The following is a 24,339-nucleotide window of genomic DNA, read 5'->3' on the forward strand; positions in this document are numbered from 1 at the left end:
AAATATTCCTTCAAAATGCATACATTTTAGTTCAAAGCAATTACTATTAAAAAGCACTCCAGTTAGTAAAATCTACAAAAGACATAATCTTTAATTAATTAGCAAAATACATATACACTTTCAGGAAAAATAGTTCTTCTATGGTTTTGCTGCTAAGATAGCCAGCAGATGTCTGCCTAGTCTGGAGGGAATTTTTCTTCCTCAGGAGAAAACAGCTTAAATGGAAACAAATAGCCATATGCTGACTGTATACTGCTTAGCAGATGATGTAGAGAGCCATGTTCTACAATGGAAAACATGAGGGTCAAGGTTCAAATTAACGTTCTTTAAACTTCAATGTAATTATCCAAGATCAAATTACATATTAAATATAAGTTGTGTCAAAGATCTGTGTTATCAATTTGTGACAGGCATAACATGGAGTTCTAAGTTTAATCATTGGTGATGTTGGTTACAGGAGAACAGACCCACAAACTATTTTTCCTAATAAAGTTTTAAATAGAGCTGATCCAAAACAAGCAAGAAAATACAACTCGTAAGACCTTCTTAGAAAGTTGGGTTTGAAACTGAATTAGACAAATAGTGAGTTTTTATGTCTTAAAAACAGCAAAGTATTCTAAATTAAATAATTTCATATTCTCATCAAGACATGATTATTGGTTTGCAAAGAAAAATAATCAATAAAAAATAAATTTTAAAATCACATTTGTGCATAAAAATTGTTTTCTTTTATAAAATCAAACTTCAAATACTTACAAGTAAAAATGTTAGAGATAAAAACTACTATACATTTCCTAGCATTCCAATTTTTTGACTTTATAATTGTGTGAGATAACTTTAACTGCATCAATACTGTTTTTGAGAAAAAGGTTTACAGTTTTTAACTACACAGCAAAGAACAGCAGCAAAACATTAACCAATATCTGCACTGAGGTCTACCCTTGTTATAACTGGGATATAAATGAAAATAAAAATAAATAACCCCCAAATAACTGATAAATAGGATAACTTTGGTGCATTACTTCAACTTAAATAAATATTTAAGGCACAATAGACAAAAATATTATTTCTATACAGAAATAAAGGTTTTAAATGGCATTCTATATTAATTTTTTTCAATGTTTGAGAGGTTGACAATTGTTAGGAACCAAGAAATACAGTTGTTGTTACAGCTGTAAAACTTGGTTTAAAGGCAAATAAAACACATGAAAATGTTTTGAAAGCATTACCAACAACTGCACTATGAAACCTGTGTTGCCTCAAGACACTTTTCGTTAATGTTTTTACTTGGGGGTGATAGTTTAATATCATAACTTGATAGTAATATCATAACTTTTGAAATATGACTTTATCAAAACATGCAGTTGGTCCTCTATATTCATGGGCTTTGCAACTGTGGAATCAACCAATCACAGATGGAAAATATTAGGGGAAAAGAAATGATAGTATCTATACTGAATATGTATGGTCTTTTTTTCCCTTGCGATTATCCCCTAGACAATACGGTATAGCAACAATTACTATATGAGCTATTGTACATAATTTAGACATATTTGTAAGTATATGGGGGAGGGTGTGCATAGGTTATGTGTAAATACTACATCATATATAAGGAACTTGAGCATCCATGGGTATTTGTATATACAGCAGTCCTGTAACCAATCGCCCACGAATCCTGAGGGAGGACTATACATTCTTTTATAAATAGGTCGAACATTTAAACTTATTTTGCATGGGCTACATTCAAATTGGCCTTAAAAAATAAAAAAAAGCAAACTAGCCTTCTGTTATGATGACAGCTGTCATTCACCTCACTAATTTAGTTCTGAGACCTTTACTGAGAATCAAGACAATAAGAGAAAGGTCATAAGTTCATTGTTAGTTAACTGTGAATAGGCAAATATAAACTGGATTGTAGAACTTCAAAGAAATATTTTAAAAATGAATAGCTCGTTTTAACATAGTTTAAAATGGTTACTTTAATTTTTATTGTATCTAATTATATTTTACGCTCATATCAGAAATTTTTGGCATTCTGTCTTAAGTAATAGGAGGCTCTGGGAGAGTGATCAAGTCATTTACATTCTCTAGGGCTGATTTCACGTTAATAATATGATTGAGTTGGAATAATCTGTCTCTAAATCCCTTTCTACATTTATAATTTTATAATTATATCAATGTATAATTTTATGCTTATTTAAGTTATAGTTGAATTTTGAAGACAATTTTGGAGACTATGAAAACTAATTATATAATTAAAATTTTGAACATATATTAACATATCAATTATCTTGGAAAAACATCATATATAAATATATACATGGTTATTTATATAGTTTTATAGAGAATTATATATAAAGGGAATTTTATCTAAATTTCATTTGTCTCTCCAATCCCTATGCAATTCTCAATTTTTGTCATATTATATACAGCAGGATCCTTTCAAGGGGATGAATCATTTTGGCTACTCCTTGAATGTAGATAGAAAATAAAAGAAGCCCAATTCTTATTCAACTGCAATACAAATCTAGCCTATAGATACAACAGTTTAATGGTTAGTCAATAAATCCTTCTTGAGGGTAATTTCAAATGAGCTGTATTTGGTGCTAGTGTAAATAAACTGAACCATCAACTACTTGAGGATAACATACACCTGTTTTCTTCCAAAGGCACCCCACAGTAGCCAAGAAAATAAAATATAAGGCATATACATATACTTTTTTGATATAGCTTTAATAGAAATATATTTCTAAGAATTAGAAATGGTTTAAAACCCTAACTTAAACTGCCAGTTGAAGGTATTTTTCTTAATGAAGACAAATTTTTAAATCCCACGCTATCTTATTTATAGACAAATTCTCATATGTAGCTATGGATAAGAGAGAGAGTGAGTGTGTGTGTGTGTGTGTGTATTTTTTGGCTATTCACCGGCATGATCCCACTACTGATCAGCATGGGAGTTTTGATCTGCTCCATTTCTGACCTGATCCTGTTCACTCCTCCTTAGGCCAACCTGGTGGTTCCCCATTCTCAGGAGGTCACCGTACTGACACCAAACTTGGTTTGGACACCCAGTGGACATGGTGCAGTACAGCCCAGAACCCCTGGGCTCAAGCAATTCTCTTGCCTCAGTGTCTCAAGTAGCTGAACTATAGGCAGCACATGGTTCCCTATTCAATATCTTTAAAGGTAACAAAGGAGGGGATGGAACAATTTTAATAAAACTTTCCAACAGAAAATCACTCCCAATCAAAAGTCAAATCGTTAACCAACTGTGTGTAAATCCCAATTTAGCTTGAATAACAAGTTAGGATGAGAAATACAGAAAACCGAAATAGTAGATTGTATTCACATACAAAGCTAGAGATTATCCTCAGGTAAGGCCTGAGATACAAATTCGACTTTTCATTGCCATGATCAAACAAATGACGCCACTCTGCCACTCCCCCTGCCAAACACAGAGCGCCCAGTTTACTTACTGGCTACTTCCAGCGATGCATTGTGGCTCACAGCCTCTCCAAGGTAATTCCTTGCTACACAGACATAGACTCCTTCATCAGGTCTACTTTTCCGTCCATGTACTATACGTAAGAAAAATAAAGATCCACTCGGCAGCAACATTCGGTGTGAGCGAGGGTCATCTTTGTCTGTCTCCACTCTCTCTCCCCCTTTGTACCATTCAATAGTGGGTGTGGGGCGGCCTTCAGCTTTGCAGTTCAAAGTTGCAGGTTCTCCTTTTGAGACAATCAGGTCTGAAGGGTGTTCAACAATGCGAGGTGGAAAATCTTCCTGACGAAGACGGGAGCCTGCAGAAGAATTCACAAAATATCTTCGTATATCACTTGAAAACAGTTAATCGCTTATTTTTAAAGCATTGGCTTAACCATTACTATTTAAACACTGCATAACATTGGCCTAGCCTTCCTACCCTATTTACTAACAATCTTTCTGGTGTCCGCCTTGACTACACCTTCCAATTCTTGAATCCTTTTGAGTCTCCACTCAGAAACTTCTCTCGCTTACACATTGTCTGTGCAAATCCTGTCCTCAAATCCCTCATCCCCAGGTCCTTTCAGAACCCATTACATTGTGTGTTTATACCATGCATGTGTCCATTTCTGCAGAGGAATGTGTTTATTACAAATAATGGCACGGTTCCCTGGAACCTCCTTTTTAACGAACATCAGTCAACACTTCAACAAAACATATGTGGCCCGGCGCGGGGGCTCACGCCTGTAATCCCAGCACTTTGGGGGGCCGAGGCGGGCGGATCACGAGGTCAGGAGATCGAGACCATCCTGGCTAACAAGGTGAAACCCCGTCTCTACTTAAAAAAAAAAAAAAAAAATTAGCCGGGCGTGGTGGCAGACACCTGAAGTCCCAGCTACTCGGGAGGCTGAGGCAGGAGAATGGCGTGAACCCGGGAGGCGGAGCTTGCAGTGAGCCGAGATCGCGCCACTGCACTCCAGCCTGGGTGACACAGCAAGACTCCGCCTCAAAAAAAAAGAAAAAAGAAAAAAAAAATGCTATATACTAATGAACATTTGCATTCAAATATATACTAGAACTGTCCTTTATGTAGACTTTTATATCTTCCTAAATAAAAAAAGTATATACACTTCCCCAGAGTTTTTATTAATAAATTAATTTTATTAATAATAATTTATATTTTAATAGACTTCAGAGATGAAATGCTAAGTACCTGAGTTTAAATAATTAAATATACTATTAAATGGAAAAGGATATTGAGTGAGGGGCTTCATTCTGGACCTTACATATTACTTAATAAATGAAGCCCTGAGTGTCTATGTCACTTAAATATTTTCTGTGTCTGTACCTTATTTTTTCCAATGAGATTATAACTCAAAAACAGGAATGATGTTTCATATTTTATAACATTCCTATCTTATTTCTGCTTATATACAGTAAATATGTAAATTTATCAAAGATTTCTCAAATTCAACAGCCAAAGGCCTTACTGAAAGAGTCCCAAATCATGCCCTCATCTAGTGTTTCAAGGTCAATGAATAAGGCAAATTAGAAACCAGTCTTCCTCTCTTTCTGTCCCCTAGTTCTTTCCAAATTCCTCCCGAAAAGTTCTCAAATTACTCTGCTTAGCCTCATCTATATAACCAGCTACCATCACAAGTCCAACTACCGTCTCTTTCTACCAGGATGTAGGAAAGCCTGTGAAATAGTTTCACTTCAGTGTAGCCAGATGAAGGCTCTGAAATGCAAATATAATGTGGGTTGTCGTCTACTTCAGTGGCTCTTAAAATAAACTTACTGCTCTGAACGTAAGTCTTTAACTAGACCTACAAGAGTTAGCCTGTTCATTCCCTGATCCACCTGTCCAGACACTTCCTGTTCCATGCTTTTCTCTGCTGTCTTCAGCCTGACTTCTGTTAGCTTCACAAGTACCTTGCGCATCCTCCTGCAACATGACTTATGCCTGCCACAGGGCCTGGGCTTGAAGTAATCTTACAGCAGAATACACCTACTCTATTTCAAATCTCTGCTCTCTCTAATCTTTACAAGTTAAATGTTGGTTTTATAAACCGAAATAGCACTATACAGCTACCCTTGGTAAGAATGATCAGAATTACAATATATAAATCTATTTGTCCAATGCTATTTGTCCATTTTTCCCACCCTTCTGTAAGATCTGTGGGTCTGGTTTTGCTCACGGTATTTCCCTTATGCTTGGCAGAGTGCTGTGCACATTACAGTACTCAGTAAACCATGTGTTGAATAAATGACAAAAAAGAATGAAGTGCTGACAAGAAAGACCTAACTAAGCAGAAGGAGAGGAAGTTTAACAATCATGTATTCTATGACAAGACAGGAAAATATGTTATTTTTCAAAGTTATAACTAATACGTATACATTCAACCTTTAATAGACTGTAAGCCCTACATGAGGCTTATTTGCATCTAATTTGTAACTACTCCAATTAATGTTTTTCTTAGTGAAATATATTAATGAATAATGAAAGATCTATTATTTGCTCATGTCCACCATGAAACAAAAATTATAATTTGAAATGCCAATAGTTGTATAATCTGAAACACTAATAACTTTAGCTTAGTGCATGTATACAGCATGGTATAGATTTTTTCAATGAAACTAAGCTCTAGAAAAGGAGGAAATAAACTAGCAATATAAAAGAAAAAAATTACTTGGAAACTTATACTCTCTAAGGCTATGTTGAAGCCAAGTGAAATTCAGATTGGATTTTATATTAGTCATCACAGTCAGTGCTATACAACTTCAGCAGATTAAGTATTGTAATATGTTCTTGGCCTTTACCTTGGCTGGAATTCTGAAAGGTGGATGCTAAGGAGGATTGACTGCTGAGGAGATATTTATTTAATTAAAGCAACTTTTATTTTAAAATCTGAAAGTCCATTTCAGCTAGAAAATAGGGATATATAGGCTGTTATGAGGATACAAAGAAGGGCCACCGAAGATTGCCTGAGCAAGTCAGAGAAGAAACTCAAACACATTACGTTTGAGATAAGCCTTGAAGAATGAGTCAGAAACGGAAGACAGGTGATGATTTCACCCAGAGGCACAGCTACAGAAGTATGTGGTACACTTGGGGGACCTGCAAGCTGCTTAGTATGGCCTGAGTATAAGGTGCATTTCAGAGACTGTGAAGTGTAAGTCTGAAGGAATAGCTAAAATAAATAACTTCTTGGGCTTTGTACAATGAGCCACAGTTTTGGAACCCAGTGGAAGACAGCCAGAAACCATTAAGAAATGTTAAGCAATGGATGAGTATCATCAAGGCTGGTTTTAAAGAGCTCACTATTGGCAGCATGAAACTGGACCTAACAGGATGAGCTAAGAAGGAATTAGTGAGGACCCATTTCAAGCAATAAATCTGAAAACCAGGGTCAAGCATGGTGGCTCATGCCTGTAATTCCAGCACTTTGGGAGGTCAAGGCAGGAGGATCACTTGAGCCTAGGAGTTCAAGACCAGTCTAGGCAACACAAGGAAACCATGTCTCTATAAAAAATTCAAACAATTAGCCAGGTGTATGATGCATGCCTGTAATCCCAGCAACTCAGGAGCTCAGGTGCAATGATCACCTGGGCCTGGGAAGTCGAGGCTGCAGTGAGCTGAGATCGCACCACCACACTCCAGCACAGGGACAGAGGGAGACACTGTCTCAAAGATAAAGAAAGGAAGAAACCTGAGAGCCAGAACTTAGACATTAACAGACAGAAGGGAAAACAGAAGGAAGAATCTCAAGATATTAATTCATAAAATCAACAGAGTCTAGCCACTTACAATATGGAGTAAAAGGAAATGCAAATACACAGGATGGAGGACAAGCAGAGGGTAGGGAGATTCCATGTTTCTTGTCTCTGTAATGGGTGAAGAGCAGTCTCACTGAAGGCAGGGAATAAGTGAGTGAAATTTGGTAAGAGGAAGAAGGGCAAGGAGATTAATTCTATTCAGTATGAGACATGAAGAATTTGGGATACTTCTAGAATAGCCAAACGGTACTGACAAGCTGTCAATTGTATATCCTTAAGTTTGACCTCAAAAAAGAAACCTCAGCTGGAAAGTCAATTAGAATACAGCCAATGATTAAATCCATAGTAAAGATCAAAACTTCCTGGGGAAGCCAGGCCCAGTGGCACACGCCTGTAGTGTGTCCCAGCTACTCAGGAGGCTGAGGTGGAAGGATCACTTGAGCCCATGAGGCTGCAGTGTGCTATGATCACACCTGTGAATAGCCACTGCACTTCAGCCTGGGCAACATAGTGAGACCCCATCTCTAAAAAGTTTTTTTTTTTTTTTGCCAGGTGCGGTGGGTCACGCCTGTAATCCCAGGACTTTGGGAGGCCAAGGCGGGCAGACCACCAGGTCAGGAGATGGAGACCATCCTGGTTAACACGGTGAAACCCTGTCTCTACTAAAAATACAAAAAAAATTAGCCAGGCGTGGTGGCAGGCGCCTGTAGTCCCAGCTACTCGAGAGGCTGAGGCAGGAGAATGGCGTGAACCTGGGAGGCGGAGCTTGCAGTGAGCCAAGATCGTGCCACTGCACTCCAGCCTGGGCGACAGAGAGAGACTCAGTCTCAAAAAAAACAAAGAAAGGTTTTTGTTTTGTTTTGTTTTGTTTTTAAGTCTAGAGAGATGATGTACAGGAAGTAATGACCAATTACAGAATCTGGATGTCACCCAGGCGCCACTAAAGTGCAGTGTTGCTGAGAGTTCACTCTGTCCCTGATTTGCAGTCCCCTATAGCGAAACCACAACCAGTATGGCTTTGGGAATGGAACTCAGGACCAAGTTTTTACCATGATGTTTGTACACAACAATTCAGTAAATGTCTCAGCAATAAAAATGTTTTCCATATTATTAAATGCTAAATTTCTCAAAAGGCTCTATGGAATATTCTTTCTTCAGATTGTTACTAGGCACTGCTTCAAGGAAGAGTTGCAGTTCTCAGGGTGATTAGTCTGCTAATGCATACTATGATGTACAAGAAGAGGGGTATAATATGTAGCATTTCCCAACTTCTTTGGCCACTGAACTCTTTTTTATTTTTATTTGTTGCAGAATATCCCACTGAACTTTGCTTCTAAGAAACATATTTCAAGAGAAAATATACACTATCAAGCATTTAATAATTTGAGGAGAATGAATAGGATCAGCAAAATACCTATTACTTGACTATTAAGCCAATACCCTTGGAGGTTATAACAAAATATAGAAATCTCACATTTCTCATAATGTATAACCATCAGGAAAAACATCTTCCAATTTTGGAGTGATGATTTATGAGTGATTGCTTAACTTTAATAATAAAAACCATAAATGGTAATCATCATCTTTATTAAAAAAGTATAATGAATTATTATTTGTTATAAAGTCTAAGCAAGAAGAAAAGGAATAGAAAAGAAAACCACTACTAATTATCCACCATCTTCTTTATTACAACAACATCTTTATGAAGTGTGTGTTGTTATATCTGTGTCCATATGGGGGAACTGAGACTCTCAGTTGTCATTCAGCTGTGAAGTGGCAGTGCTGGAATTCAATCCCAGTCAGATTCAAAGTCCTTGCTCTTTCCAACTATTCCATAAATACTGCTATGGTTAATTAGTTAAAATCCATAGAGAAACATGCTTTGTTCACACTTGCTTCCAACACTGGAGGTGTTCACTTTGCACTTTGATTGCTTACTTTTAAAATATAGATGATAAAAAAACCAAGAGCTCTCCTGCTCTCTTTTTCTCTCTCTGCCATGTGAGGACACAGAAGGCGGCCATCTATAAGCCAGAAAGTGAGCCCTCATCAGAAACCAGCCATGCCTGCACCCTGATGTCAGATTTCAGCCTCCAGAACAGATTAAAGAGTTCTTTGGGGATAGAAGAAAATAAATGTGGAGGGAGGAGCCAAGATGGCCAAATAGGAACAGCTCCGGTCTACAGATCCCAGGGGGAGTGACGCAGAAGACCAGTGATTTCTGCATTTCCAACTGAGGTACCAGGTTCATCTCACTGGGGAGTGCCAGACAGTAGGTGCAGGACAGTGGGTGCAGCGCACCGTGTGCGAGTCAAACCAGGGAGAGGCATCGCCTCACCCAGGAAGCGCAAGGGGTCAGGGAATTCCCTTTCCTAGTCAAAGAAAGGGGTGACAGATGGCACCTGGAAAATTGGGTCACTCCCACCCTAATACTGCGCTTTTCCAACGGACTTAAAAAACGGCACACCAGGAGATTATATCTCGCATGTGGCTCACAGGGTCCTACAACCAGGGAGTCTTGCTCATTGCTAGCACAGCAGTCCCAGATCAAACTGCAAGGCGGCAGTGAGGCTTGGGGAGGGGTGCCCGCCATTGCCGAGTTAGTTGTTTGATTAGGTAGACAAAGCTACCGGGAAGCTCGAACTGGGTGGAACCCACCACAGCTCAAGGAGGCCTGCCTGCCCCTGTAGGCTCCACCTCTGGGGACAGGGCACGGACAAACAAAAAGATAGCAGTAACCTCTGCAGATTTAAATGTCCCTCTCTGACAGCTTTGAAGAGAGTAGTGGTTCTCCCAGCACGCAGCTTGAGATCTGAGAATGGGCAGACTGCCTCCTCAAGTGGGTCCCTGACCCCTGAGTAGCCTAACTGGGAGGCACCCCCCAGTAGGGGCGGACTGACACCTCACACGGCCGGGTACTCCTCTGAGACAAAACTTCCAGAGGAACAATCAGACAGCAGCATTTGCAGTTCACCAATATATGCTGTTCTGCAGCCACCGCTGCTGATACCCAGGCAAACAGGGTCTGGAGTGGACCTCTAGCAAACTCCAACAGAACTGCAGCTGAGGGTCCTGTCTGTTAGAAGGAAAACTAACATACAGAAAGGACATCCACACCAAAAACCCATCTGTACGTCACCATCATCAAAGACCAAAGGTAGATAAAACCACAAAGATGGGAAAAAAACAGGGCAGAAAAACTGGAAACTCTAAAAATCAGAGCGCCTCTCCTCCTCCAAAGGAATGCAGCTCCTCACCAGCAACGGAACAAAACTGGATGGAGAATGACTTTGACAAATTGAGAGAAGAAGGCTTCAGATGATCAAACTACTCTGAGCTACAGGAGGAAATTCAAACCAATGGCAAAGAAGTTAAAAGCTTTGAAAAAATATTAGATGAATGGATAACTAGAAGAATCAATACAGAGAAGTCCTTAAAGGACCTGATGGAGCTGAAAACCAAGGCACGAGAGCTACGTGACGACTGCAGAAGCCTCCGTAGACGATGCAATCAACTGGAAGAAAGGGTATCAGTGATGGAAGACAAAATGAATGAAATGAAGCGAGAAGAGAAGTTTAGAGGAAAAAAAAATAAAAAGAAATGAACAAAGCCTCCAAGAAATATGGGACTATGTGAAAAGACCAAATCTACGTCTGATTGGTGTACCTGAAAGTGATGGGGAGAATGGAACCAAGTTGGAAAACACTCCGCAGGATATTATCCAGAAGGACTTCCCCAATCTAGCAAGGCAGGCCAACATTCAAATTCAGGAAATACAGAGAACACCACAAAGATACTCCTTGAGAAGGGCAATTCCAAGACACATAATTGTCAGATTCACCAAAGTTGAAATGAAGGAAAAAATGTTAAGGGCAGCCAGGGAGAAAGGTCGGGTTACCCACGAAGGGAAGCCCATCCGACTAACAGCTAATCTCTTGGCAGAAACTCTACAAGCTAGAGGAGAGTGGGGACCAATATTCAACATTCTTAAAGAAAAGAATTTTCAACCCACAATTTCATATCCAGCCAAACTAAGCTTCATAAGTGAAGGAGAAATAAAATACTTTACAGACAAGCAAATGCTGAGAGATTTTGTCACCACCAGGCCTGCCCTAAAAGAGCTCCTGAAGGAAGCACTAAATGTGGAAAGGAACAACTGGTAACAGCCACTGCAAAAACATGCCAAATTGTAAAGACCGTCAAGGCTAGGAAGAAACTGCATCAACTAATGAGCAAAATAACCAGCTATCATAATGACAGGATCAGATTCACACATAACAATATTAACTTTAAATGTAAATGGGCTAAATGCTCCAATTAAAAGACACAGACTGGCAAATTGGATAAAGAGTCAAGACCCATCAGTGTGCTGTATTCAGGAGACCCATCTCATGTGCAGAGACACACATAGGCTCAAAATAAAGGGATGGAGGAAGATCTACCAAGCCAATGGAAAACAAAAAAAGGCAGGGGTTGCAATCCTAGTCTCTGATAAAACAGACTTTAAACCAACAAAGATCAAAAGAGACAAAGAAGGCTATTACATAATGGTAAAGGGATCAATTCAACAAGAAGAGCTAACTATCCTAAATATATATGCACCCAATACAGGAGCATCCTGATTCACAAAGCAAGACCTTAGTGACCTACAAAGAGACTTAGATTCCCACACAATAATAATGGGAGATTTTAACACCCCACTATCAACATTAGACAGATCAACAAGACAGAAAGTTAACAAGGATACCAAGGAACTGAACTCAGCTCTGCACCAAGCGGACCTAATAGACATCTACAGAACTCTCCACCCCAAATCAACAGAATATACATTCTTTTCACCACCACAACACACCTACTCCAAAATTGACCACATAGTAGGAAGTAAAGCACCCCTCAGCAAATGTAAAAGAACAGAAATTATAACAAACTGTCTCTCAGACCACAGTGCAATCAAACTAGAACTCAGGATTAAGAAACTCACTCAAAACCGCTCAACTACATGGAAACTGAAATACCTGCTCCTGAATGACTACTGGGTAAATAATGAAACGAAGGCAGAAATAAAGATGTTCTTTGAAACCAATGAGAACAAAGTCACAACATACCAGAATCTCTGGGACACATTCAAAGCAGTGTGTAGAGGGAAATTTATAGCACTAAATGCCCACAAGAAAAAGCAGGAAAGATCTAAAATTGACACCCTAACGTCACAATTAAAAGAACTAGAAAAGCAAGAGTAAACACATTCAAAAGCTAGCAGAACACAAGAAATAACTATGAACAGAGCAGAACTGAAGGAAATAGAGACACAAAAAACCCTTCAAAAAATTAATGAATCCAGGAGCTGGTTTTTTGAAAAGATCAACAAAATTGATAGACCGCTAGCAAGACTAACAAAGAAGAAAAGAGAGAAGAATCAAATAGACGCAATAACAAATGATAAAGGGGATATCACCACCAATCCCACAGAAACACAAACTACCATCAGAGAATACTATAAACACCTCTACACAAATAAACTAGAAAATCTAGAAGAAATGGATAAATTCCTCAACACATACATCCTCCCAAGACTAAACCAGGAAGAAGTTGAATCTCTGAATAGACCAATAACAGGCTCTGAAATTGAGGCAATAATCAATAGCTTACCAACCAAAAAGAGTCCAGGACCAGACGGATTCACAGTCGAATTCTACCAGAGGTAGAAAAAGGAGCTGGTACCATTCCTCCTTAAACTATTCCAATCAATAGAAAAAGAGGGAATCCTCCCTAATTCATTTTATGAGGCCAGCATCATCCTGATACCAAAGCATGGCAGAGACCCAACCAAAAAAGATAATTTTACACCAATATCTTTGATGAACATTGATGCAAAAATCCTCAATAAAATACTGGCAAACCGAATCCAGCAGCAAATCAAAAAGCTTATCCACCATGATCAAGTGGGCTTCATCCCTGGGATGCAAGGCTGGTTCAACATACACAAATCAATAAATGTAATCCAGCATATAAACAGAACCAAAGACAAAAACCACATGATTATCTCAATAGATGCAGAAAAGGCCTTTGACAAAATTCAACAACTCTTCATGCTAAAAGCTCTCAATAAAGTAGGTATTGATGGGACAAATCTCAAAATAATAAGAGCTATCTATGACAAACCCACAGCCAATATCATACTGAATGGGCAAAAACTGGAAGCATTCTCTTTGAAAACGGGCACAAGACAGGGATGCCCTCTCTCACCACTCCTATTCAACATAGTGTTGGAAGTTCTGGCCAGGGCAATCAGGCAGGAGAAGGAAAAAAGGGTATTCAATTAGGAAAAGCGTAAGTCAAACTGTCCCTCTTTGCAGATGACATGATTGTATATCTAGAAAACCCCATCGTCTCAGCCCAAAATCTCAAGCTGATAAGCAACTTCAGCAAAGTCTCAGGATACAAAATCAATGTACAAAAATCACAAGCATTCTTATACACCAATAACAGACAAACACAGAGCCAAATCATGAGTGAACTCCCATTCACAATTGCTTCAAAGGAATAAAATACCTAGGAATCCAACTTGCAAGGGATGTGAAGGACGTCTTCAAGGAGAACTACAAACCACTGCTCAAGGAAATAAAAGAGGATACAAACAAATGGAAGAACATTCCATGCTCATGGGTAGGAAGAATCAATATCGTGAAAATGGCCATACTGCCCAAGGTAATTTATAGATTCAATGCCATCCCCATCAAGCTACCAATGAATTTCTTCACAGAATTGGAAAAAACTACTTTAAAGTTCATATGGAACCAAAAAAGAGACCGCATTGCCAAGTCAATCCTAAGCCAAAAGAACAAAGCTGGAGGCATCACGCTACCTGACTTCAAATTATACTACAAGGCTACAGTAACCAAAACAGCATGGTACTGGTACCAAAACAGAGATATAGATCAATGGAACAGAACAGAGCCCTCAGAAATAATGCCGCATATCTGCAACTATCTGATCTTTGACAAACCTGACAAAAACAAGCAATGGGGAAAGGATTCCCTATTTAATAAATGGTGCTGGGAAAACTGGCTAGCCATATGTAGAAAGCTGAAACTGGATCCCTTCATTACATCTTATACAAAAATTAATTCTAGATGGATTAAAGACTTAAATGTTAGACCTAAAACCATAAAAACCATACAAGAAAACCTAGGCAATACCATTCAGGACATAGGCATGGGCAAGGACTTCATGTCTAAAACACCAAAAGCAATGGCAACAAAAGCCAAAATTGACAAATGGGATCTAATTAAACTAAAGAGTTTCTGCACAGCAAAGGAAACTACCATCAGAGTGAACAGGCAACCTACAGAATGGGAGAAAATTTTCGCAACCTACTCATCTGACAAAGGGCTAATATCCAGAATCTACAATGAACTCCAACAAATTTACAAGAAAAAAACAAACAACCCCATCAAAAAGTGGGCGAAGGATATGAACAGACACTTCTCAAAAGAAGACATTTATGCAGCCAAAATCACATGAAAAAATGCTCATCATCACTGGCCATCAGAGAAATGCAAATCAAAACTATAATGAGATACCATCTCACACCAGTTAGAATGGCGATCATTAAAAAGTCAGGAAACAACAGGTGCTGGAGAGGATGTGGAGAAATAGGAACACTTTTACACTGTTGGTGGGACTGTAAACTAGTTCAACCATTGTGGAAGTCCGTGTGGCAATTCCTCAGGGATCTAGAACTAGAAAGACCATTTGAACCAGCCATCCCATTACTGGGTATATACCCAAAGGATTATAAATCATGCTGCTATAAAGACACATGCACACGTATGTTTATAGCAGCACTATTCACAATAGCAAAGACTTGGAACCAACCTAAATGTCCAACAACGATAGACTGGATTAAGAAAATGTGGCACGTATACACCATGGAATACTATGCAAACATAAAAGATCATGATTTGTAGGGACATGGATGAAACTGGAAACCACCATTCTCAGCAAACTATAGCAAGGAGAAAAAACCAAACACCGCATGTTCTCACTCATAGGTGGGAACTGAACAACGAGAACACATGGACACAGGAAGGGGAACATCACACATCGAGGCCTGTTGTGGGGTGGGGGGAGGGGGGAGGGATAAGCTTTAGGAGATATACCTATTGCTAAATGACGAGTTAATGGGTGCAGCACACCAACATGGCACATGTATACATATGTAACAAACCTGCACATTGTGCACATGTACCCTAAAACTTAAAGTATAATAATAATAAAATAAATGTAATATTAAATTAAAAAAAAAACAAAACATCAAGAAACAGTCAAACCTGTTGACTCTGTTGTGCTTTCCCCATGCACAGAATATCCATCTGCAAATGATTTCATAGTTACTTCACTCAGTAGAGACCCTGCTGATGAATAAATGGAGATATAAAGCTTTCCATGTACTGTGCCATCTTCTCCAAATATGAGCTTACATTGCTGAGTAAATATCCTTACATGATCAGTTTTTCATATTCTGAGAACCTCAATTCCTACACAATTGTTTGCACCATTAAAATTCAATATCATTGGTTTCCAACTTTTTTTCTGCCAATATACTTGAGGGAAAACCTATATCATAAATAATATATATAAAACCTATATATATGTATGTTATATATCATATATAACCTATATCATAGATATATATAACTCTGACTCACTTTCTTAAAGAAAAACTTTAAGGGAGTTACACCAAGGCCAAATATGGAAGAGCATATATAAATCTCATAAGAGTGCAGATGAAAGCTTCCAAGTCCCAGATATCAGTGATTGCAGTCTTCCACCCTAAAAGTGGTGTCTACCTTCACTCTGTCACAATTATTTATAATATTATACATTTACATACAGTACATATATATAATATTCGACTCATTGTTCATAAAAAGCTTTCTCTCTTCATTCATAAATTCCACATTCCTATAAAACATCTGATAACCATCATTCTAGTTACGTGAATTTGTACACATTTTATGTAATAAGATACAAAATTTCTATCCCAATTGGCAGAACCAACTTCCAGGTTTCAACCACATTCTGCATAGTAAACCTAATAGTTACAAAGAAGAGGGGGTTAAAAAAAAAACAACAACACACAGACTGATGACGTGAGGTTTTTACAAAGGAACTAGGATGATACTCTCTCTGACACTGTCAACTGCCCTCTGCAAGAATCCTGGTAGAATCTTGAGAACTCACTTCAGGCAAGACCAGCATCAGGGAAAGCGCAGGGCAGGATTCCTTCAACAACTGCCCAGTTGGAAGATAAAATATAAACATGAGTGACTGAAATATCTAAATATTTACACAACCACAGCTGGAAAAAGATATACACGTAAGTGCTAAGTATTTCAAGGAAATATATCAAAGTCACACGAGATTTATGATGAGGAAACCAAACTCCTAGTTGGATGTAAACTGCTTCCCCCTCTGAGAGATCACTTTTACACAAACACAGAAAGTAACCATTTAAGAGACTGCTCTTGTTACTATTCTGTTGAGGTAAGCATAAACATATGTATTAAAAGAATTATATATATAATTTTATTCTTTATTCATATATATGATTTTTTTCTATCATGACATTAATATTTATCTTATGGTTTTGTTTATTTGTGTTTCAGGTCTGTTTCTTAACAGACAGAAAAAACAGTATTTATTTTATTAGTAGTTTTGTTTTGATCCAACCGTTTTCATACTCTGCTGTATAAAATTAGAAAACCTAAAATGATTAAAATATCTGTCTCCATCAAATATCATATTAATGTATCTTGCAGCACAAAAATTCTTATAAAACTGTTAAAAGCAGAAGAGGAACAAATTCAGTGAGTAGCTGACAGATACACCATAAATATTAATAGACAATTAATAGAGAATTTGGCGACATCTGTCCAAGGTGGGGACAGGGATGTAATTATATATAAAATATATAAAAATCTATATATTTATATATAGGTTCAAACCTATATTCTTAAAAGAGCCTTGCTGCTTAACACTTTTATTTAAGCTCCATTTACCTTTTAAGGAGCAGAACTGCCTCCAATTATTAACATAAATCCTATCATGGGCACTAATCCTGTAATTTTCCTGTCAGAATTTCATCCTACAAGAAGACATTTGTTAAAAAATAAGAAGGCAGCACCCATTAATTACTCACTGTGCAGAGCAGATTTAAATATCCTCTATTAAGTTACACACATTTCCAAATACTCATGCTTACTGTTGAAATAAGAAGCATAAAAACAGTCCACACGCTACAAAAAAAGCTAAGTACTTTCACCCAAAATTATACATAGTACATGAATACAAGGAAAATGGAATGGATTATAATAACTACATGATTACTACATAATGCCATTTTGCTCAGCTACTTTATTTTATTCTAATGTCTCTTGATTATAAACTTCTACCTAAGCAAACACTATTTAGAGGAAAACTTCTCCAGTCAAAATTTAGAATAACCCTAATAATTAACTGAGTGCCATTGGTAGAATTTATCATCTAAAATGGTTACCAAAATAGACCAAAAGGAAATTCCAGGAGTGAATGCCTGGTGTTTTTGTAATATTCCTAAAGAATCTAATATCGTATGGCTATGTCCCCAGAGATATGAAAAAGATTGGCTGTAGCATAAGTTACATTTTAGAAACAATTTTGCCTCCCCTCTCCCATTGTTAATAATACATAGACAACTAAGTAGGAGAGGGTTTTCTGTCATGAGACCCAAATATCATAGAAGCTAGAAGGGCAATAACTGGAGAATTGTCACTATTGAATCAATTCAGGCAGGATTTCATCCCGAGCTGTAACTAAGGGAACTGGAAGGTTGAAGCTGGCTAGCTGAGTTCATTCTTCCTATTTGCCCCTTAGTAAAATGCTCAAGTAACATGCAAACTGAAGAATTTTACTTTCTGTAAAATACTGAACAAATATATTTGCATGTGTTAAAGTCCAAATTCTCTCAATCTCCCATCCACCAATTTATCCATTAGTTGTTTACCTGTATATTATTCCTATACTGTAGTATGAATTGTGTTAAGCATTGGCAGCACAAAGAAATATGAAATAGAATCCCTGATCTTAACAGCCTGAAGTCTACCAAGGGAGGCAGAAATATTAACAAGAATAATATTGAAAAATAAGAGCCATACAAGAGAAGACACCAGTAGAAGAAACCGGAATCAAAGGAAGAAACAGCGTGACGGTAGAGGGACATAAACTACTGTAACACCTGAGGGGAAAGTAATTAAAACTAGAGACTGGATTCAGATGGTCTGGGTTCAAATCTAGCCTCTGGTACTTCTTAGTTGTTTGAACTTGAATAAACTGCTTAAACTCTCTGAATATTAGTTTCTCCATCTGTAAAATGAGGCTAAAATAATACCTACACTTTACAGGTTAGCATAAGTTCTAATGCACAAAATAATATTACATTGATCCATGAGTTGGAACCATTAATCAAGTATTTTGGAAGTTGTCATAAGCACCATTATTTGATTTTAGATTCTCCTCCTAACTCTTTTCTGGAATTACATTAGGATTCTTAGTAATTTGTAGATGAATTAATTATTTTCCCTAGATTTTTAAGAAACACTGAAAATAAAGCTAAATCTTTAGTTTAAGTTGAGCATTCAACTTAAAATAATTTTCCACTTATACAGGTCTTGGCAAGTTTTGGCACAATTCCAGCAAAGCATCTTTCAAAAGACAGAAAAGAAAAAAAAAACTAGAGCATTTAGCAGAGCCAACTTACTGTTTTACTGAGAAGCATCAGAGACTGACTAACTAAAGCCATCTATAATAAAGCATCTCTGTTCCTTGTGGAAAATATTGCAAATATATCCACTGAGTAAATGTATTGCTTTCAAAATTTTAAAGACACACTAGTGCTTTTAAAATATTGTGAATAGTCATATTGTTTTTCATCTCCTTTTCATTAAAAATACAAAAATACTACGGGTAGCCAGAGTATAGATTGTTTGTAATTGTGCATCCGTAACACTCATTCTAATGGACCAAAACATTTAGGTCTGAAAATAGAATATAATACAACAAATATAACATAATATAATATAGTAGCTTATTTCAGCTGTTAGAACCAATCAGACCTTTGAAATGTTCACTGACAAAGGAGTTTGGACAATATTTTTCAATCATGAAAAACAGTATTTGGGTGGTCCCAGGATTTTTTTTATTGCTATGGAAACATAATTATAATCTTCAGTTTTCTTTATATTAGAACAAATTATATGGTACTGCAATCAATGTGAATCTGCACTTCATTTCTTTCTTTATAATATAGAAATAGCAGATGGTTATATATTTGAGCCAACTATAACCTCAATATACAGAACATGAGCAGATTCCTCTATTGAAGTGGCAACTTAAAAGTACTCTTATAACTTATAAAATAAACCTTGCTTAACAAAACTACTTTGTTCTCAATTTAAATTTCTAAGGAGAGAATTTCTTTTTTCTGAAGTTAATCTTACTTTCGTGTTTAAAAACTTTTTTTTTTTTTTTTTACTTTTATGTTCAGGGGTCATGTGCAGGTTGGTTATATAGGTAAACTGTGTGTCATGGGGTTATACAGGTAAACTGTGTGTCATGGGGATTATACAGGTAAACTGTGTGTCATGGGGTTATATAGGTAAATTGTGTGTCATGGGGTTATATAGGTAAACTGTGTGTCATGGGGTTATATAGGTAAACTGTGTGTCATGGGGGTTATACAGGTAAACTGTGTGTCATGGGGGTTATACAGGTAAACTGTGTGTCATGGGGTTATATAGGTAAATTGTGTGTCATGGGGTTTGGTGTACAGATTATTTCATTACCAAGGCAATAAGCATGGTACCTGACATGTATTTTTTCTGAACCTCTCTCTCCTCCCAACCTTCACCCTCGGGTAAACCCCAGTGTCTGTGGTTCCCCTCTTTGTGTCCATGTGTTCTCATTGTAAAATCATGTTTTTAAGCTATCAAAGTATGTAAAAACAAGTATGAATATAATAAAATTCCTTAACCATAGGAGGGTTTTTAAAATTATAATTAAAGTAATATTTATGAGTTCTTTGTCTAAAGAGTTACATCAGATTTTCATGGAATCTGTATATTACAAATATAATTCGCCAAAAGTCAATAAACTAAAATCAATTAAAGTACTAAAAATAAAGCTTTCAACTTTTTGCATTAGGCAATCATACTTGTGTTATACTTCAATAACTCTTGATTCTAGGTGAGTTACTAATGTCTGCAAGATAGCATATGGGATTGCAATTTTAAGGATAACTGTCTAAAAACAATTACACTTTTAGAAAACAAAATACTTAAAATAACCTTTTAAAGGATTACTGAGAAATCCCTATAGGAATGCTGTCAACTTCACTCATTTTAAAAACTCAATCAGTACTTCTGACATGAGTAAGAATTCCTGAAGAAAACCTTTTACACATTAGCAAACTAATTGTATTCTTTCTCTCCTGATATCTTCCTCATATCTTTCTCATTATATCTTGGCTTTAGCTCTTGCAGATCCTAAGGGCACCCTAGTAAGATACTGAGAGGCAGCTTCTAATCATTTAGCACACAAGACATAGAAATTTGAAAGGTATTCCAAATGTTAATGTAAAATCTAAATTTTAAGTAATCATAAATACTTAAATAGTATCCTATAGTACATACTTTAGTAAATATTTAAATGAGTAATTAGTAATCTTTATTTTCTAAAGGGGTAAGTAAATAATTCATCATTCCAAAACAAATGTCTAGTTGATCTAATAGACAAAATAAGCCATAAATATTAACATATACAACATTTAATGCAAAAAGATTAGAATCCCCCAAATTTTCCTAATTCCAAGAACATTTTATTATTGATAATATAATGCCTACATGCATTTATCATTTTGTATTTTAACGCAACTTTGAAAGGGAAATCTATTACTTAAACTATCTTGAGAGTGGTGTAATTCTTAATTTTGAAGGAAAAAAGCCATAAAAACCAGTTTTGTTGAAATATCTGTGTTTAATTAATAAATAATTAACCATAACTGAAATATTTCCACATCCCCATTGCCTGAAACAGCACCTAGCATGTGGCAGGTACTCAATAAACATTTTTTGAATGAATAATCAATAATAATGGAAGAAGAAAATGTTAAGTGATGCCATAGGCATTTATACCTAGTGGTATAGACAAGCATCATTCTTGGAGGCAGTCAGTGTACCTCTGAGCTGAAGATAAAATAAGGAATAGCCTTAATTCTGCTTATGGAAAGCAGAAATCCACAAGGGAAGGGAGTCTTGAAGACATGGCCTTCCTGTAAGCAACTGGCTATACAAGGCTCTTGGCCCAGTCATGGCTGGAAGCTCTCCTTAAATTTAATTCTGAGGACACTGAAACCTGAAACGTGAACACAGTATCACATGTGGTATAAATACAAGAATTAACAGAGGTGAAAGTTGTACAATTCTAGCTTAAAAGACAGACTGAGAAAAAGAGAGACAGAAAAAGAAGAGACACAGAAGAAAGGTCTGAAAAGAATCTTAACATTATTTCTTACAGGCTGTTGAAAAATGTGTAGTTTTTGTTTCCTTCTCTATAAGTGTGTGTCGTTTCTAAATAATCCATGATCTTCTGGTGTTATTTTCATAATAAAATATTTTATTTTAGAAGTTCTGAAAACCAACAAATATTTTTTGGGAAAATATGGAGAAAATAAAATTGAACCTCTGTTAACTCTTTTGCATTCATTTATTCACTCAAAATATACGTACTAAATGTCCATGCTGCACCAGGTCTGCGCTAGATGCTGGTGATACAAGAATGCCAAAAAAAAAAAAAAAAAAAAAAAACCTTCAAAAAAACAAAAACAGTAAGTGGTACCTGTCTCTCTCTCTCTCTTTTCTTCTAGTTATTAAAGATTCAAAGTTAATACAAATGACAAGTGACACTGTGTGCACTTAATCAATGCATATGCACTTATATACCTCTTAGCCAGCTTTTTAACATGGGGGCCCGTAAACAACCAGTAAGCAAATCTGCAAGTTGTGTATGCAGAACTGCATGCAACACGGTTAGAATGAGTGGGAGCAAATGCCTTCGACAAAAATAAGCTTTCCTGGAAATGTGAAAAGCCTGAGTGAGATTACATGAATAGAGACCACAAACCCTGAGGCGCATAGCTGCTCAGTCATGCCCTGTGTGATCCTTAGGAGTTAAAAGACTGGATATGGATTTAAACCGATTAACAGGTATCAATTGCCTCTTCTCTTTAGGAGGCAAATAGACCTAATTGTCTTACTTATCTTCCATGCCATTACATGCTAATTCCTAGTCTATGCTGCCCAGGGAAAATCATTTATTTAAACTTTACATTATTTTTCACTTCACATTTGATTATTTTTAAGCATGTGTGAGATCCTTCAATAATAATAAACCCAATTACGTTATTAAAATATACTTTCTTCCCACTCAGCCTGTAATAACCGATATATCTCAATATAATGGGTTTTGCTCTAGCTTTCTGCTAGCACAGAAACTACAAGTGACATAGACCGAGATGCAGCATAAGGTTCTTGGTTTTTTATATAAATTTACTTTGTCATTAATGTTAGGACAATATATAATACAGTCTTTTGAAAAAATAAGAGGATTTTTCTTTTGAAATAAGTATTTTGTTTACTACATATATGCATAAACATCTGCTTTGGAAAAACCTAGAGCAAGGTTTAAAATATGGATAACTGTTTTCTTACCTATTCAGTCATAATCTCTGGGTACGAAGACTAGTAACTGGTCTTTTCAGGTATGCAAGGTGATTTCTAATGTACACTAAAGTTTGGGAATCTTATTCCTTAAAGGGCTTTGAACTAAAACATTTAAACATTTGTTAATTCTCAAAATAACTTTAAATTGTAGTTGGAGAAATATTCAAGTTATAATTCTTATTTATCCATTAGGCTAACATTTCAATGGTTTAAACATCATTTAGAAACACAAATAATTCCAAATTTTGATGTGTTTGAGAATTAGATATATCCCATCATTTTAGGACCAAGTTCTGAGAAATGCCTTCCGATAAGTACCCTCAGTTTGAAAACAGGAGTATCTCTTTTTCTGAACACAACTTTCAAATAAAACTATATATAAAAAAAATCCACGTATTTCAAGTTTATCGATGACTTAGTAAGATTAACCAATTCTTTTAAATACAGGAATCTTATCCTAGGTTGACCAATTCATCCCAGTTTAACCAGGACCGTCCCAGTTTAACCAAGATCGTCCCAGTTTAACCAGGATCATCCCAGTTTTAATAATTAAAGTTACCTCAATCAGTCCCAGGTAAACCAGGATGCTTGGTCACCCTTTCTTCTTCTTCCTTTTTTTTTTTTTCCTTGAGATCAGGTCTTGCTCAGTCATCCAGGTTGGAGTGCAGTGGCGTGATCTTGGCTCTCTGCAGCCTCAACCTCCCAGGCTCAAGTGATCCTCCCACCTGGGACCACAGGTGTACACTGCCACACCCAGCTAATTTTGTTTATTTTTAGTAGAGGTTTTACTATGTTGCCAGGTGGGTCTCCAACTCCTCAGATCAAGCTATCCTCCTGCCTCAGCTTCCCAAAGTGGTGGGAATACAGGCATGAGCACTGTACCGGCCCACCCTTTCTTCTTAATAAGTCAAGTGGAACAGACTGAAAGAGCAAATATCCCATCAAAAAAAATTAATCATAGTAACTAGTACCAAAAAGCATATTCAAATTGTCCTATGATATAAACTGTTTTAAAACAAAGAATGCATTACAACCAAATTTAAAAACAAAGTTTACTGAAAGGCAATATGTGTGAAAGAAAGGGATTGTCACATTACTATCATATTTGATAAACTAGTTTTATTATAAGAGTAGAATAGTCTACCTACTGTGAAAATATAGAAATAAATCCAACGCAAAGAGGAAAACTATAGTAAATTCTCTACTTGTTTTTTATATTAATTTTAAAACCAGAGGAATAATAATCGTTAAATGG

General features: G+C 36.7%; 1 protein-coding gene across 12 annotated transcripts in view; it reads right to left on the bottom strand.

The window, feature by feature from the left end:
* Positions 1–24,339, bottom strand: part of ROBO1 (roundabout guidance receptor 1) — a 1,167,237-nt gene that overhangs the window by 336,951 nt on the left and 805,947 nt on the right. For all 12 annotated transcript variants that reach the window (XM_063602854.1, XM_055110152.2, XM_055110151.2 and 9 more), the window contains one exon: positions 3,480–3,806. In XM_063602854.1, the coding sequence (XP_063458924.1) occupies positions 3,480–3,806 (327 nt within the window). The remainder of the gene's footprint in view (positions 1–3,479; positions 3,807–24,339) is intronic.

Source organism: Pan paniscus, chromosome 2 (genome assembly GCF_029289425.2).
Source record: "Pan paniscus chromosome 2, NHGRI_mPanPan1-v2.0_pri, whole genome shotgun sequence".
In the NCBI taxonomy this organism is placed as follows: Eukaryota; Metazoa; Chordata; class Mammalia; order Primates; family Hominidae; genus Pan; species Pan paniscus.